At 45.0% G+C, this 18,256-nt stretch overlaps 1 protein-coding gene across 2 annotated transcripts in view; it reads left to right on the forward strand.

Annotated features, from left to right (window-relative positions):
- Positions 1–18,256, forward strand: part of LOC121658155 (glycine receptor subunit alpha-1) — a 39,532-nt gene that overhangs the window by 2,072 nt on the left and 19,204 nt on the right. For both annotated transcript variants that reach the window (XM_042014693.1, XM_042014694.1), the window contains exon 2: positions 14,035–14,165. In XM_042014693.1, coding sequence (XP_041870627.1) covers positions 14,035–14,165 — 131 coding nt within the window. The remainder of the gene's footprint in view (positions 1–14,034; positions 14,166–18,256) is intronic.

The following is an 18,256-nucleotide window of genomic DNA, read 5'->3' on the forward strand; positions in this document are numbered from 1 at the left end:
ATGAGTTCTAGAAACAACTAAAATCACCAATCTCTGAGAAGCAGTGCCCAACAACCAGCACTTCAGAGCCATCCTTTCTCATCTTAGTCACAAGTGTATTGCAACCCTGCATGACACAGTGGAGGGGGCTGAAAGGGAGCAAATGGACGTGCAATAAACTCTTAGTTAAAGAGCAGGGAAGCATTGGGTTAAAAAAAAAAAAAAAAAAACTAAAAACAAACAGGACTAAACAACACAAGCACCAGAAAGCAAAAGGAAAATCTAATAACAGAAATAAAGTATTTCCAGGCTTGCATTTGCTATGGCCCTGGTGCTGAAGCATCTGTCCAGGTCTCCTCTGAAGTGCCTGAACACTGAAATTGATGCACACTCGTCCTGCAGATCCTGCTCACACCTGTGCTTCACATGACACGTGTGAGCACTGACAGGTTCCCAGCACATCAGTCACAGTCCGGGGCATTCAAACCCCCAGTAAACCAGTCACCTCAGATTCTAATGCAAAGGTTTGTAATGTTATAAATTATACACAGACGTATGTGGGTTTACATCATATTGCACCCAAAAGGTATTTCTGGAACTTTAATTTTCCCAAAATCAACATTTAAGAATATTTGAAAATTCTTTAATTCAATTACAGGGAAAGGATGACATCAAATTGGTTTATATACTGCAATCATTTTTGAAATACAAAAACAAAAAACCCAAACAGAAAAACAATCGGTAATTCCTGCTCAGAACTGACTCTACGCAATGTTTTTCTTTTCTCCTCTCCCGCTTTGTGCTATGTGTTCAATTTATTAGAGGCCAAAAATCCACCAGTTTTTCCAGTCCAGAAATAGCTTTGCTATTTCAGTTTCAGTAAGAGAAGTTTATTAATTAACAGTCATTCATAAATTTAGTGTGCCAATTACTCCTGCACTCAGTCATACACAATGTTTAACAAACCCAAAGCTGATAATCCAATAATCCATAAGAGAAGTATGCATCGCTTTAAATTAGACTGCACCACGCTTTATTGTCAGCCTGTCAAAAGTATTGTGGGAAGAGAATCCATTATGTGTTAGCACATATACCACATAAATATTAAAAAAATAAATAACTAAAATCTAATGTTCCAAGGAAAATTATATACAGCCAATACAGGAAAATAAGCCAATATAGAAAATAAGGCTAGATTTGTTGCTTAACAAAAATGTCCTCCACCAGCCTTTTAAAAAACAAGACCCCATGGGAAAGAGTAACAGCTGGTGTGTGAATGCAAACATTACGGTATTGCCAATATGATATTTGTTTCTGTTACAGTTGGGGTGTTTTAGGAGGAATTTGTGATATGTGGCTTATTCCGACAAGCCTTTCTTTATGGAAAGGGCACTTCCCATTCTGCTACCTGCCTCCTCCGGCTGCAGTCACTTAGCTGTGACTAAGGCTTTTACTGGGAACCTGGACAGAGACAGGGATGGGAACTGAGTTGGGGTGGGAAATGAAGACAGCTTGTTTGACCAAGCTTTCCTTACAGGTATCTAGGTAAAGCAAAGTGCCAGTTCTTTAAAATAAATTGGACAATTTGGGCCAATATTGGACACAGATTTCCAGATGTCCTGCTTATACCTGTGGAGACATTTACAATCAATCATTCTCCCAAAGTAACTATACACACTGAATGTTCAGTTGTGAATTCCTTCATGCAGAACAAAGTGCTCCCTTATCCTGTTATGATCTTGCCTGGACTTTCTGTTGTACCGCTAAATTTTAATAGCTGTAGTGGTCCAGAAACACCACTGTGTAAGCTGGAGGTAGGAATGCACCTTGTACAAATTAGGAGATAAAAGATGCCCTAGAACTGACACCTTACCCAACTGGGCACTGTCCTGTGAGGCTTTGAAAATCTTTGGGCCTGGTTTTTGTCCTATTACCAAGAATCAGCAGCATGACCTTCATGACTCAAGATCAGAGTAGGCCCCTTCTGAACAACAATCTGTCAGCTAGCAGGAGTGATTCAAGGCAACTGCTCCAAGTGAGTCACAGGCTAAAAGTTGCTGCCAGCCTCAGTCCCTATTGGATTGCTCCAACTGGCGTGTTTATATTCCCTCCTGTCAGTAACACAGCTCTTCATCGCCAGTTTTTAAAACAACAAGGTGCCACTCTGAACATGATGCCTCAACTTCATGGGGACAAAAAAAGCCCACAAACAAACCTTCTCCTGAAACAGTCTTGGCAAGTAAAGGGGGTTATTACAGAGCTGCTGGTTTCATCTCCTTGAAAATACCACAAGAGAAAAGGCAAGGGAAAAAAGAGAAGAATAACCTGCACCGTATCTCTAAAGCTCCTGCTATAGCTCTGCAGGGATGGGTAACATTACACAGTTGCCCATGAGCGAAGCCCTAACTAGAGACTTCCAGAGCCACAAGATAAACAGTGTAGCAGATACTCTCAATAGTCACAGATTATTTTCCCCGTGCTAACTAAAATCTACTAAAAGTTGTGCCTCTGCAGAGTCCATCATCTCCATGAAATAAAAGTGATTTAGCGAAGCCTTGGACCAGGTGGCTCTAAGGATACTCTTTAGCTGCTTTGGTCTGCAACCTTTAATAGCCCCATTAGCGACCCCGTTAAAAGGGTTACGTAGCCAAGGTTTGAAAATGTGACGATGTAGACAATTCTAGAAACCCTTGTAAATCATTCTGTAAAGAAAGATTAATTTGGTGTCATCACAGTAAAAGCACAAAATGTCTGGGACCCTGCCTTCTGCAAGGACTTTGATCCATTCATCCTGACTCTTGCATTTTAGGCAATTAAGACAAATCAACACAGATTTCGAAAAACACTTTCTAACAGCCTAGTCTTAACCTTCTTCTCCACACAGCTGCCTTAAACAACTCCAGATCTGCTCTGTGGATGGTTCAGAGCAAAAGAAAGGTTCCACAAATGTCTGTGAAAAAACCACCCTTCCTCTCCTCCTTAGGTGGGGTACAGAGAGCAGGAAAACCCTAAATAACCAGCTTGCTTAACAAAACCATTACAAGGAATGTTGCAGTTTCTCACATGGACTAATAAAACATCCTTGGTCCCTGAGGCACTGGTGCCACGCAGATTTTAAGTAATGTAGACTGGCTTTCCACCTTGGCTCGCTCTGAACATTACCCCACATTGCAGCAAGTCCCACTGGCAGAACAGAGATTTACTGTTCTAACCCCTGAGAGAAGCTGCTTCTGCAAAGAGATCGAGATGTGGAGGGAATGGTCAGACCCTGCCCTTACATGCAAAGGCACTACAGAGACTTCCTTCAAAAATGAGGATTTAGGCATGGGAATTCTTATTCTCCTTCTCCAATGAGAGGTGTTGGAGACCCTTAGGTACAAAGCAAGTCAGCAGCAAAGGGCCCTCTGGCTCAATGTCCCAGATTTAACAGCACAGGAAAAGGCTCAGGAAGTTCACTCTGCTGCTGACCAAGTGATTCCAGTCAGAAAGGAAAACTCTTGTAAGCAACAGCACAGGGCAGCTCCCCCTGGCCCTGGGCAAACACGTCCCTCGTTAGCTTAAGAAATTCATCTCACCAAACCCTCATGAGCTGACCTGGATAGAAAAGGATCCCAACATCTGAATTAAGAAGTTAATCAACGTCCAAAATTAAATTACTTTATTATCCTAGCACCAAGCAGCAATCATTCATCTGTAATAGGAAACCAGCAGAAAGGCCTGTTCTCATTTCATCCCAGGATGCAGGTTAAAAGGACTCTCCAAATTCCAGTGTTAAGAACAAGATGTCAGACCACCTAATTAATATAATTGCTATTTAGGCACTGATGAAAGATAAGGGTCTTAAAAAAATAAATCACATTTTAAAAATCACTACATCCAAATCAAACTCACAACATTTAATTATGTCAAATCACATCACCTATTCTCACTTGCTTATTTTCTATAACCTGGAGCTTTTCTGAGATCCCAAAGTGATCAGTGTTAAGACAACAGATAGACTGTTAACAAATTATGACTTCCATCTGGTTTATTTGCCTGTATCAGCTCTCAGTGTTGTGACACATTAAATCAGGGTTTCACTATTTCCAGTAAATTACCCTTTTGCTCTCATTACCTGGCATGTTCCTACTGACCTTTATCTATCAGCAAGAGCACAAATTATTGTTATTCTTATGAACTATGGTTACACTTGTGCACCTCACACCTTCCAAGAGAAAAGATTAATCGTAAGCTTTTAAAAGCTAAAAATGTCATTCCAGCACACCCTCCCCACCACAGGTTGATTCAATTTTTTGATGGATGAAAAAAATAATTCCAAGAACTTTTGATAACTTTAGTTCGGAAAAACAAATCCAACAAAAGAACAAAAACCCAAACCAATAACACACCAAAACCCAACACCAACTTGGGATAAATGAAGCAAAAAGGAAGGAGTGAGAGAAGCACGGATTCCTCCTGCAAGGCACTGGAAGGATCATTACCAGCCATGACCAGACAGCTCAACACCAGAGTGTCTGGCTGCTGATTTCCAGACCTACTTGCACAGCCTTGAACAGGCAACTTTTGCATTGCACCTGGCATAATAAAGTATTGCTAATTCAGCAGGTCAGTTCCCTTTAAAGAGACAAAAAAATTCACTGATCTCTTTTCTCTCACCCTTCCCCCAAAGTATCCAAACAATTTACATTTCTCTTTACAAAGCCAGACAGAACAGAAACCATTTCCCTCCAGAGGAGGTGGTTTGCATTGGGATTTCTTAGCCAGGATTGGTGCAAAGTGTTACAGTTCCCTTCCCCTCTTGGGAAAGTGCTGATACAGTCCAGCTGATCTGGTCCTGCTTGCTCTGATCCCACCGGTACTATCGATCCCATACACACCTCCAAGCTGCTCTTAAATCTCTCCAATGCTTCAAGAGACTAATGCGCAAAACCTGAAAAAAATCCAGAAATGCAGTATTTGTCCTCCCCTCAGCAAGGCCAAAGCCCAGAGGGAGAACAGAAATAAATGGAGGCAGGTGTAAACCCCTCGTTTACAGGAGCTGAGCTCTCCCCATCATGCAGACAATTAATCCATCCATACAATGCATCACGGTGAGCTGCTGATTTGGGGACTGCACCACATCTGGCTGGTACATGGGCACACTTGGCATCCGGTAAATACATCTCTGCTGGGTATAAGTGCCAGCAAGAAGAGCAGGAGAAATCTTAATTTACCAAACCCCACAAAATATGGATTTTGAGAGGGAGGGGAAAACAAAAGAACACCCTTTAGCACCCGTGCTTTCCTTTTGATTTCTGCTTTTTTGCTCTTCCATTGAGGCTCACAGCCTGCTAAAAAAAAGGGGGGGGGGAAAAAAAAGGCAAAATACCCAAGTGCCTTAGCAGACAGCCTGGGAACCCTCTTGTCTTTATCAGTGCCTCCTTGTGGGGTGGGTGGAAAGGGAACAGAGCACCAGGGGGTTGCCAGGACCAGGAGTGTCGCATGGCTGGAGGAGCAGGGCTTGCAGTGCCATCAATCATCCCCTGGCTGCCTTCAGAGCAGAGCTGCCGACAGCAGCTCCCCTCGCCCTGCCAGCGGCGCCTGCGACCGCTCGCCCAGAATGCAAATCCCGTCGCCCAGCCCCGGCAGGGCCGGAGCAAACACACAAATCAATTAAGCAGCAGCACAAGTGGGATCAGGGGTGGATCGCACCACTGCCGCACGCACCCGGCTCAGCAGCAAAACGCAGCTGAGCCAGGAATTGTGCAGGAAATCCAGACAAAATCATGGCTTGCTCACCTTTACATGATTTCCTCCAATTTTGTTTTTATTCTTTTATTTCGGCTGATGCCAGTAAAAAGATGCATTGTATAAAGCCTCGAGCACAGACCCCTTCTCCCCTCTTTTATGGGGGAGTTGTAAAACCTGAAAGCTTGCAAGGGCCAGCTGTTATCAGCACCCTTTAAAAAAGCCTTATCTCCAAATGTCCTTGCTGGTGGCAAGAGTGCCTGGGCAAGATGGGTTCAGTCCCCCATTACAGCAGGCTGTGGTCACCACACTCCTCAGTGAGGAGTGGAGAAGCTCTGAGATCCTGGCTGAGGGACCCCTTTCTTATCTCGTAAGAATTGTCAAGACAGGCTCCGGACACAAAAGTGACTTTCTGTGGGGGATGTTTACAATCCTCTCTGTTTGCTCCCAGTGCTTTCACCCTCTGGAATCACTGCTGACCAGGCCAATAGTTGCTGGCACACCCACACACAACACAGAATTCTTTCCTGCACCAGGTCTCCCAAGATCTCATTTACAAACCGAAATGTGTGCATCCCACCTCTCCTGCCACCCCACGGGCCTGGGAATTGCAAGCATTGTCCAGCTTCCAGCCCCATCCATCACACTCTGACACAGAGCTATGGGCTTTGAAATAATCTCCTGGCAGTGGGGCTGACAAAGCAGCAGCCTCAAACACAACTTGCCCTCCTGCACCAGGGCTGAAAAAGTGGAGTTTGGTTTCTTCAGATCCCTGACAAAACAAAGTCAGAAGGCACCTGGAGTGAGGAGATGATGATCCCTCCTGGGCAGGGAACCCAGGGCTTAGCCATTCATTCCAGAAGTTACATTTCATCATTGCTCATGAATAAACTGATAAATTACACCAGGAATCACAGATGGCACAGAGGAAACATTCAAGTCTAGCAGGGTATTTGTGTTGCAATGACAACAACCAATTCCATCAGAAAACATCAACATGAGTGCTCTCGTCACACAACTCATTTTACACAGCACAGAATTCATCAGAGAGCCCCAGTTCCACCACAGGACCCATGGTTTTGTAGGTAGGTTACACAGGTTAGCTCAGGAGACCTCTTCAAAGGATCTGCAGCAAAAAGTTCCATTTCAGAAGATAAAACTCACCACCACTCTGCACTACATGTCACATCTCTTAAAAGAATTCTATTCATACCACTTCTGATTTAGCAAAAAAAAAAGTAACAGTATCCTTACCCAATCTTAACGAGCAGCATAAATCCTTAAACTAAAACTAATTTCTAAAAAGCTGCCATAGGTGAGCTATTTGAACTGGTGAAAACGCGACTGCAGAGCTATAGATAGAAGAGCAGCCACGATTTCTCGTAATTCTCTGACACTTGTCTGGTCTGTGATCTAAAACCCTCTGACGTCAATTGAGGTTCCCATTGCAGCTCTCCCTCCAAACACTAAATCAGGAGCACATCAGTAAAGAGAATATTCTTACCTAGATTGTGAAGTTGCATCTTGTAAAGACATTTTCCCCCTTTATTTACTGCCTTCAGGAGGGCTGTTTATGCATGACTTTGAATATCTGACTAGCCCCTCTGACTTTAAAAGGAATATTCAGAGTGTGCGTGTGTGAAGCTACAGACACATGCCTTTGTCTTTGCAAGGATGCTTTTCCCCTTTGTTTTTCAACCAAAAAAAGAAAAAGTAATTATAACTTTATTTTTTTTGTAAGGCTCTCAGTATAGGCACAGGTAAGAGTCAGTGTTAGTGTTTGCTGGATTTATCTCACAAGTGATTAAAACCCAAGCTTTGACTTGTGCTTCTCTGTTGTTTGAACTCTTTTCAAACCTGTCTCAGAGGCTTAGGATCATACATCTCCAGAAAACCACTGTGTGTGCTCCAAGAGCTGTAGATGCTTCTGGAAGAGGGAACAGTTTAAAAAATCACTAGAGATAGTGCCTGTGGCTCAAAAATGAATTTAACAAACACTTTTCTTTTAGTAGGCAATAAGCAAGAGTGACCAACAACAAAAATCCTTGTGGAGAGCAGAGACCCAGCACAAAACTGAGCACTATTCCCATGCAATTTATTGGTCTCCCTGTGCTCTTCCCATCCCAACTATATACAACATGCAGATTTCTCCTCCCCCCAGCCAATTCTCTAATCATTTATTATTTTCTTATTGCTCTGTCCAGGCAGCGTCAGCAAATGTTCCAAGTGCTGGTGCCTTTCCATAGAGTTAATCAGTGTAATTGGGATGGTTTATAGCTCTGGACAAAGTGTTTTGCCATATGGCATAGGAGCCATGGGCTGCAGGAACGTGGCAGTGGAGCACAGAGACACCAGAATGCTGCAGTCTGAAGAGATTTTTCTCACTCCTCTTAAGTTGTTACAGCTTTCCCTGGATGGGAATGATCACAGAGGGTTAATTCCCTGAGGTCAGTGAAGAAATGCCTCCCAGCTCCTCTCCTCGTGTACAGCCACAGGGGCCAGTGACAACATGGATTGTGCAGGACCTTTGAGAGTGTTTTGGGATCCTTTGGGTTAAACTTTAACTGATTACATCCTGTGACTACTGCAATGCAGTTACTTCTGGTGCAAGAGCTAGAACTGGTTTAAAGAGCTCACAGCAACAGAGCACAGCCACCCAGGACAGAGACATTTAACAAACCCACTCTTTCTTTCCTGTCCCCATCCTCCTGCCACTAATGGGGACAAATAATAGCTCATTGCCCATTTCCTTCTCAGAGTGAGATCTCCCCACAGGTTCTTGGTTTCCGTATTTCTCCAGTCTCACTGTACAAATCTACTTTCCTATCCTGTTTGAACACCCAGGACTGCTCCCTGCCTCTCCTGCATAAACACTCAGCTGAACTAAGAAAACAACCAAGTCCAAATTCCCTTCCCACCTCTGAGAATTAACTTTTAAATTCACTCCTGAGCACACCCCACACCCACATGCCAGGGGCTGTAACACATGGGCAGCTGAGCATGACCAAAGGTTTGAGATCACTACTGGGCAACCAGCACATCTGTACTGCCCACAGCTCCTTCTACTCAGCACCAGGATGGGCCAACATTTCAGTAGTGGGGCTCTCTTCTCCCACACACCTCCACTCTTCCTTCTGTCCACCTCTGATGCTGCAGGCCAGGAACTCAAACAAGGTGATGGAGAAAAACACACAGGCAGTGAGTTTCATCCTATTTAATTGAATTGCATATCAATATTGATTGTGCTATTAATTTTGATAGTAAATCTAATCATTAAAATAAAAAGTCTGCTTGCAGTCTCTGCCAAGCCTTCCCAGCAAGGGTCTGGCAGCATTTCCCTGCAGATAACATATTGGTGTGCAGTCAGAAATAAATGTCTGGGTGCAGAGTTTAGGGCTGCCCCTTTTTCTTTTCACCAGGACAATCTGTCCTTCCTGCTGCTGAGGAGAAGAGAGAGGCAGGCAGCCCCAGCATGAGCAGAGGCTGAATCCAGGCTGGGCTCTGCTGAGCTCCAGGATCTGCTCAGGGGCTTCTGTTCCCAGGGAGAGAGTTCAGAAAGAGGAAGGAGGGAGTTACCATGGGCAGCACTTGCTAATCATGGACAGCATGATTCCTTTTTGTGCCCAGCTATCTACTGTTCTCTTTGCAACTGCACCTCTCAGCGCCTGCTGGAGTCAATAAAATGAAGCTGATGAATTCTCCCGCATCCCCAAGCCCCAGCACTGCCCCAGCCTGGCTTTGAAGGTAATGGGGGAAGCAGTTATTCTGCTCGCCTCAGCCTGCCTCAGTCCTGATGGATATTTCCCTCCCCTGGGATATCTACTTATAGAACACATCACATTTGAAGGAAAAATGTGTGAGGCAGCTCACCTGAACACTATTCCCCAACACATCCCTGCCAAGGTTTCTGGCTTGCTGTGTCTCAAAAATAAAATTTAAAACCCCGAACAAACCACTTCAGAAACCTTTGCTGAGCAGCACAGAACCAGGGCAGCGGATCAGGTATCTTCTATTTCCCCAGCCTGCAGAGATCCCACTTCTCCTGAGCCACTGATGTGGCACCATTTTACCTTCACAGGGACCTGTGCCTTCCACACTTTGCAGAGAGATAAAAAACGCTTGTTTTGCAACAGTTTGTTTCTGCTGCCAGACATAATTTTTTTACACTCAGAATTAATGATTAGCAATTAAATTATTTGACAAGGGAATAGAGGCCCTGTGCTAATTAAATTCCTTCATCACTCCTCTCTGAAAAGGAAAAAAACAAACAAACAAAAAGATATTTCTCAGTATCAGCGTTCAGCCAGAATGGGGCATTTTGTGATGCTGGACTTAATTAGATGGACAACCATAGCCACAGCCAAAAAAAAAGTATAAAAATATTGCTCAAGGATCATGCAAATGGGAGGAGGAAGAGGAGGAAACAGCCAGCTGGGGAGCCAGGAGTCAAGTGAACAGACACATCCAGACTGCAGAACAGCCACTTCCTAAGCCAAATAATTGTTTATAAGAATATATCATCTGTTTAGCTGAAACAAAATGATGCAGACAGAGTAAATAATGCCTGCATAGGCTGGGAAAAACCAGCAAGAGGTGTCCTGCAAGGCTTGGCTGCTCTCTTTTAAGGAATGCAATCCTGAGCTGCTGGGATGCTCATCTCCACCACCTTGACATCCTGCTCGTGGGCTGGACCTCCCAGGGGCTTGCGGGTGTCTGTTTACACACCAGCACTAATATCACAAAAGATTATGCTAGTTCATCGACCCTTTGAAGAGATCCTTCCCATTGTAGCTGCTGTGATGATTGCCTGATGGCACTTTCTCAGCCAGATCCACTAGGGATTACAGCAGCATAAATAAGATAAGCCGCTGTCTGACTGCTATTAAAATGCGCCAAGACGCTCGGCTCAGACAACTCTTACACCAATGCAAACTCCATCCTCGGTGGGTTTGTTACAGGCTTTGCCTCCCTTTGTTTATTCACAGAATAAATCTTCTCTCTGAGCAACACAACAACCCACACTAAATTTCCAATTCTCTTCTATTGCCAATAATTTTCAAATCACTTGGCAATTTCCCTCTCCTTGTCTCTGCTGAGCCAGGAGACAAACAGTCCTGTGGGACTTTCGAGGGTGTTCTGGAAGGACTAAGGGATGGAGAAAATCCCAGAAAGCTCCCAAGGCAACACATATAGCAGTAGTCCAGACAAACCTGGAAGACAGAGGAAGCTGGCAGCTTTTTTGGGTGCTGTCTGAGCTAAGCTGCCATTGCAAAGCTCAGCTGTCACAACTCGAGTGAAGATTTTGGGGCTCTGCTAGATAGAATCCATCCACCTAAAGCAGTGGGGTGGATCAGCCTCTCTGTAGCTTCCAGTGGTGTTTTCTACCATTTTTTCTAATCTAGAGAGTAGACTCAGCTGCCTGCTGCTGGAAAGGCTTTGCTGATCCCTAGGCACTGCTTTCTTGCCTTTTCTTGTTAAACCCAGGGGGAGTCCAGTTTTAGGAAAGCCTCTAGTAACCAAACAAACTGGAGGGCACTCAGAACTCACCATTCCCAGGTCAACACCACACAGCAGCCAGACAGATTTTAAAACATGTATCAAGACACTGAAGCCTTGTGTGACAGTTTCAGCACATCCCCAAAGTTGCTCCCAGAGACAGACATGAAGCTCCAGAAAGCAGTGGGGCTGTGAGAGGCTTGTCCTCTCCCAGAGGTTTCTGGGCTTCACTTATACCATTCAGTTATCAATATTTATTACCATGCAGGAACTGAGCCCATGAAATTCATTTACCTGCAACTTTGATGCAGAAAGGATCAGAAAATAGCACCCAAGAAGTACAGACGCACTCCTTGGAAGTGGAGTGAATATACTCAATAAAGGCTTTCACACTGAATTTACAGGAAAGATGAGCACCAATTCCTGTGCTTTTCCACCTCATTTTTTAAAACAAATGCCAGGGGAATTGCACTTTCTAATTATCTTTTTCCACTTAAAGATTATTAGATGCTTATTAGGTTTGTATTGCCTCTACCCTCCCACACAAATTTTCCATTTCCATATATTCTTCTAGTCTACAGTTAATGAGAAGAAATCAGTATATTGCACTGTCTGGCATCTTGCTGAAGTGGCAGAAGTCTTTGGTTACCAAGTCATTTGCTGCTTAATTGAAATCTTTTCTCTGGACTTATTGCCATGCAGACACTCCATTGGAATGCAGTAGTCAAGCCCAGTATTGATTGTCCTCCCACTCCCAGGTTTCTTCTTCTGCATTTGCAGATCAATTGCACCCTGTTGCTTTCCTTCTAAAAACAAATTAAATTAAAAAACATCGCCCATTCCACAACCCCATTTACACCTGAAACACATTGGTTCTGCTTTGCATATTTTCTTGGGGCAGAGATGGGGACAAGACAAGAAAGGGGACATGGTTGTAGCAAGATCCACACCTTGTCACATCACCACCGAGCAGGATGTGCATCAGCCCATTCAGATACAGCCAGCGGGAGTGGATTGGGAATACACAAAGGAGTGAATAAAATCCTAGGTTTAGGCTCTCACTGGAAGTGATCTGGAATTCATCTCCCCTCTTCACTGCAAATTAAACTACTTTTAACAGTTAAAAATCCAGCAATCAGAGAACCCTGTTGCAACTTGCAAAAGGAGCCAGACTGCAGTTGTGAGTTTGCAGGATTGAAAACCAAGGCTTGGCAAGCCATCGCTGCTGACACCAGAAAAGAAAGTCAATGCAATGCAGGTTACCAGATTCCTGATTTTGAAATTATGCACCCAAGCACTGTTGAATCCCATCTGTTTTTTGAAGTTCTGAGGAACAAAATGGTTCAAAATGGCTCTTGTCAAGATATCATGTCTCTTTGGGGTTTCAGCTCAAACTTGCATTGGAAGAACTCATCTTTGGGGGCAGGATCACATTAATACCATGCATATTTACAGTCCTAAATTCTTCCCAAAAGATCTTGTGTCAGTTTTTAGCACTACTCCTGCAGGTTTGACTACTGCAAAACTTCCCGAGGTGAGGCCCTCATGCTGTTGGAGGACTCTGGTGTCATTTCTGAGGATGTGTAGCCAAATATCCTGTGCCTGTTGTAAACCCTTAGACCTCCCAGCTGCTCTTTCAGGGGCTGCTCACCAATCCCACACAGCCTTTGTATTTCAGAAAATTCAGGAGATTTGCAAAGTGTGAAGCAATGGCCTCACTTCCTCCTGAGCAGCTTCCTTTGGCTCATCGTGCATTTGCATTGCAATGCTGCCTGCAGGCTCTACCCAGCACCAGGCACCTGAGCCCACAGGCAGACACAGCTCTCGCCCTAAGCACATTGCATAGGTGGTTTGGGGGATTTTTTGGATAGCCTAGGCAATTTTACTCAACACTTGCAGCCTGGGAACACACTGGCATTCAAGTAGAAACCATACAACCAGAGGGAAGGTACTGAGCAGTGTCTGTTCCTGTCACAAAGTCAAACCTTCCTGCAAAGCTGCAAATGAGCACCTAATATCAAGGGTAGCTTGTTCCTGTGTAGATGGCAACAACAGACTTCCTAAGCCCAAATCACCACCCTGCAGATCTTGCAGACTACCATCGAGTCAGAAGGCACACTGCCAGCCACAGGCTTTTGTCTTCTACAGATAAATTCATGATTTCACTCTATCTGCCCAAAAGGCCATACAGGTCCCAGAAAGATTCCCTTCCTTTCATCTTCGATCCAATATGAGTATATAATTTCAGGACCACACTCCAGTTTTGTGTTAATCTCAGACCCTGCACTGCAGGTACCAATAGCAAAGGCTGGACTGATCAGCAAAAACACCCCTCTCCCCTACAGCCCCAAAGACTCTGCACGAGCTGTACCATCACGTGGTGCTCATTTAAACCTCAAACTCCAGATTCCTCTGATCCTACCTGCCTTTTGGAAAATCATACTGAGTACTGAATATGCTCCTTCCTATTTGCCCTGTAATTAAGCAGTAATTGCTGCCCAAGGCTAATCTCAGAGTGTATTTTACCTGGGGAGCTCAGCGCCAGAGTTCACATTTGTAATTTAGTGGCACGCTAAGGAGCTATACCTAAACTCACAAAAGGATTTTCACTACTCATCATCTCTCTTCTACTTTGGTGGCAGCTGGGATTCTGTATTTGGAGATGTTTGGGCTGGGCAAACAAATTAGCTGAGACCAGCCTCATTAGGAATTCACATGGGTACCCATCCTGCCTCAGCAGGAATAAGATGCTGACTGCTATGTTTCTGGACCCCAAGCCCTCCCCAGCATGGGATACACACTGAAACCTCCTCTTTATTTCTACTTGCACAGCCTGGCAGCCTCCAAAGAAGCTGAAGCAGCAGCTCGCTCTGCCCCCAAACCCATGTCTCCTTCGGATTTCTTGGATAAGTTGATGGGGCGAACTTCGGGATATGATGCCAGGATTAGACCAAATTTTAAAGGTATGCAAAAAAGCCCAGCTTTGTTTCATTTTGGGATTGAAAACTGCATGCAATCCTCATTAATATCTTCCTAACGCTACATGAAATATGAATACTTATGTTCTTATGAAGTACGTATTATAACAATACTTGGCACATGGATCCCTGTAGATGTCTGGAAAGACATCATCAAATGTCTGCTCAGAGTGGAAACAGCCTTGTAAGAACTCCACATACAAGAAACATAGGGACCCCTTATCTCTCCAATACAGGGATCGAGGATCCTGCCAATCCAAGCAGTGACTGGAAGGGAGCTGAACATACTTGGAGGTCAGGATAAAACCTCCAACTTCCCTTTCCCCTGAAGTCACTGCCCACGGCACCTGCTAGTGGAAGGCACTGTTCCTCCCTTACAGCCACTGCAGCCAAGAGTGGCTGTAAGGGAGGAACATCTCCCATCAGCTCCACAGAAATTCCACAAGATGCCAGGGGCAGCCTGAACCCATCCCTGTCCCCCACGGTTAAGGGGCTCTTAAGCCCAACACTGCTCCATTGTTTCACCCCCAGTTTTCCAGTCTACCCCATATTCCATGGCAGCCAAACAGCACTGAATCAGGCTCTGGCAGAGGCAACAAAACCTCTTTTCTCCTTAAAACACCTCTTCTACAACAGTGGGGTGTGGGGTTTTGCAATGGGGTTTTTGGATGGCTTTTTCAACCTGGCCTAATGTGGAAGAAATCTCTGCACATGGCAGAGAGGTTGGAACTAGAGGGTCTTTAAGGACCCTTCCAACTCAAACCATTCTATGATTTTTTGTTTTCCTTTCTTTTTAACTGAGCTCCCTTTCCCAGAGCTCTTTGGCCCCATATCATGGCCAGAGATAAAGCAGGACCTGCCCCCCTCAGCCACTGCCCAGCCATCTCCAAAGCTCACTTTGTTCACTTATTTTGTTTCCTGCAACCAGTTCCACCTCCCCTGAAGCCACTGGCAGGGCTGACATAGGACTCCCAGAACCCATTAATCACTGGTGACAGCACCTGGCACCCACTTTAAACAATAAACTCTGTACTGGGCTTTTAAACCCAAAGAAAGGTGGGAACCCTGTGTCCCAGTAACCAATCAGGCAACACAAGACACTGCTGTTCTTGTCCAAATCTCAAAGAGTTAAAACACCACCATGTAAACCCGCCTACCACTAAATTATGCAGACACACAAATTAAACTTTAATATTTAATGAAATGTATACATTCACTTCCTGCTGAAGGCAGCTGTATTGCATTTTTATTTGAGATAATTTAATTTCAGTTTTATTTCAATGAACTACACCTTCCCCTCAGGGCAGTTTTGCTGGCTTAGCCTCCCACACATAAATCAGGCTCCAATTTATATGGGATGCATAGGAGGTGTTTTACAGAGCTTGGGGTTGTAGCTCTCAAAGCACATCATTTAAATTAACTGCAGTAACTCATAAGGACATTTTAATTGCTTAGATCTAAATGAAAATAATACCAAAGTTCCATATCAGATTGATTTTTGGGGAGGGGAAGATTAACAAAGAGAAGATTGCAGCTTTTCCATAAACGCAGTAACGTCTGGGCTTAGCTGTGGATTCACATTCTGAGAACAAAGCAGCAGTATTTGGATTTTGATTTAAGTTGGAGGATGAAGTCAGGAACTCAGGCAGGGACAGAGAGGAACCCGGCAGGCACTGAGCAGGGGACCTCTCACCCAGGCTGTGTCCTTACCCCTGCTTCTGGAAAACTACATCCCTTCACAGCTGCATCCCAGCACAGAGGAGGAATATTTCAGTGGCAGGCAGGGAATTTTCTAGAGCCTCTCACAAGCTAAAAAATACCAAACACCTCCAAATCCTGCAGGGAGCTCACGACTCTCCTTAGACACACTGGGAAGAGCTCAGTGCCTCAACAACAGCTGAGCTGCTCCAAGGAGCCTTCACATGCACAGGGCCAAACCCACCCCACACTCAGCTTCCATGTCAGCATGGATCAGGAACAGGGGGACCAAAATGTCCCATACCTGCCAGAGTGATGAGCACATGCAGTCATCCAGGAGAGCAGCTCAGTGTTTTCCTTATACTGTGCCCTTTGGGAAGGGAATCACATGTACAAGGATCTTTTATGTGGTTCATGAACAGATCCAGAACAGAAAACCAATGCCCCTGAGCTCAACAGAAGGGATGAAGCAAGTACTAAAGCCTGATAACTGTGTGCTTTCAGCTTCTGGATAAACTGCTGGATAAGAGAGGCTGGTGAAAGCAGTGGAAAAAAAAGATATCATTTTATGTCTGATAGCTCAATCCATGCCAGTGTTTAACAGTCTGGAGAAAGCTGCACAGATTGAACAGTGTGAGATGCTGCTGAGCTGGCAGTGGTTGTCTGGGGGCTGGTTAGACAGCAGCCTGCTTGGATTGCCTGGGACTCACACCAAGAAGACCCCAGCAGAGAGCATCGCTGCAGGGGACGGGCGCAAACTTTCAGAGGAGGCCAAAGTAGGAGAAGAGGAAAGGGAAATGAAGAGGAGAAAACCAAGCTCCAAATGTTCCTCAGTAATCAGGAAAATCCATTAATTTCCACACAGGAGGAAGTTTGCACTGATTAGAGGCACAAGGCTCTCGTTAAAGCCATTCCTCCCCCCCCAGTATTTCATCCTGCAGCAACTGCCAGGCTGCAGATGTGACCTTAGCAGGAGCATCACTCCCCCAGCAGGCTGAGCCACCAGGCAGTGTTTGAAATGCAGACACCATCCCTGACTCTATAAAGAATAGGGGAATAATCTGAAAATCCACGCTCTCTACTTTCACAGATCTTATCTTCCCAGAAGCATCTGTCACAGGGATGATATGAGATTAACTCCTCCGGTGTAAAAGGGGACCTTGGTCCCTGGGGGAGTGTCTCTGCTCCCTGCCTGGGCTGCCTTTCCCCACCACATCCTGGGCAGTGCCCACAGCAGGTCCTTTGGCAGCCCCCAGAGCAGAGGCCCCTTTTGCTTCAACTCTCTACAAAAGTCCTCTCATTATATGTGGGCAAGTCACTGGTTTGCCAGGCACCAGATATGCCCTGGTTCCAAGATATTCCCTGGCTTTCACTGAACTGCAGGTCTTGGCATCTCCCTGTGTGTAAATGCAGCATTTCCACCTCAGATTTTCCAGGCAATGTTGTGAAACACTTCCAGTCTCACCTTTGGGCATTGGTACCACATGAACAGACTGACCCCCATGCCCTCAAACTGCAGTCTTTTCATCCCTTAACACTCACTTTTCTTTTGATGACCTCTTAACTTCTCCAATATGAGCAGGGTAAGCAAAGCTTTGGTCTGAAAGCAAATCAAGCCCGGGAGAGGCATGGTCCAGAGTCCAGGATTACCTTCTGCAAATACAGGACATCCAGAGAACTCCTGCTGGCAGAGCCCTGAAGTCAGGATCATCACCCAGGGTTTGGGGTTTACAAGCAATTCTGCTTGTAAACACCAACAGCAACACAAGAAACACAGGCACTGAAACAGCTAAAAAGGAGCTCTCAGGACGCTGGAAAGGTCTTTGGGATTTGCAGCCTGGGATTTACTCTGCAGAGCAGCCAGTCCCTCCCTGCTGTTTGAGGATGCAGAGGGTCAAACAGGAGGTGTCAGCTCCCCAACACCACCATCATCCTGTGGGGTATTTGCTGCTTTAGCCACCCTGATCCCTACAGCACACTCTGCTGCACTGGCTTTGTAGAGAGCACATCATCCTAGTTCAGGAACTTCATATGAGTATTTCACATGTGTAGCTCTAATTAAAATTCAATTTTCTCTCAGCTCCTTTCTGGGGTAGTTTGCTATCACGTTCAAGGTGAGATTTGACATCCATATAGCCAGGTCAAGATATCTAGAAACTGTCCTGGCTGGCTCTGATCTATTCCTTTTCATCTGAACAGTTCCCAGCAGAGTTCTATAAACCCTCTGCCAAAGAGGGGAGCAGAGGCAGAGCAAGAGCACTGTCTGGTGTCAAACTGGCATCGAAACCAAGACTAGACCAGGCAGAGCCACACAGACCTTACTCCCCTACTCACCCCTCAGTCACTCCATTCCCACAGCAGGTTTTAACTCCACAGAG

Source organism: Corvus kubaryi, unplaced genomic scaffold, assembly GCF_017639235.1.
Source record: "Corvus kubaryi isolate FWS band 111438036 unplaced genomic scaffold, C.kubaryi_AGA036_p1.0 split2-37374, whole genome shotgun sequence".
NCBI lineage: Eukaryota > Metazoa > Chordata > Aves > Passeriformes > Corvidae > Corvus > Corvus kubaryi.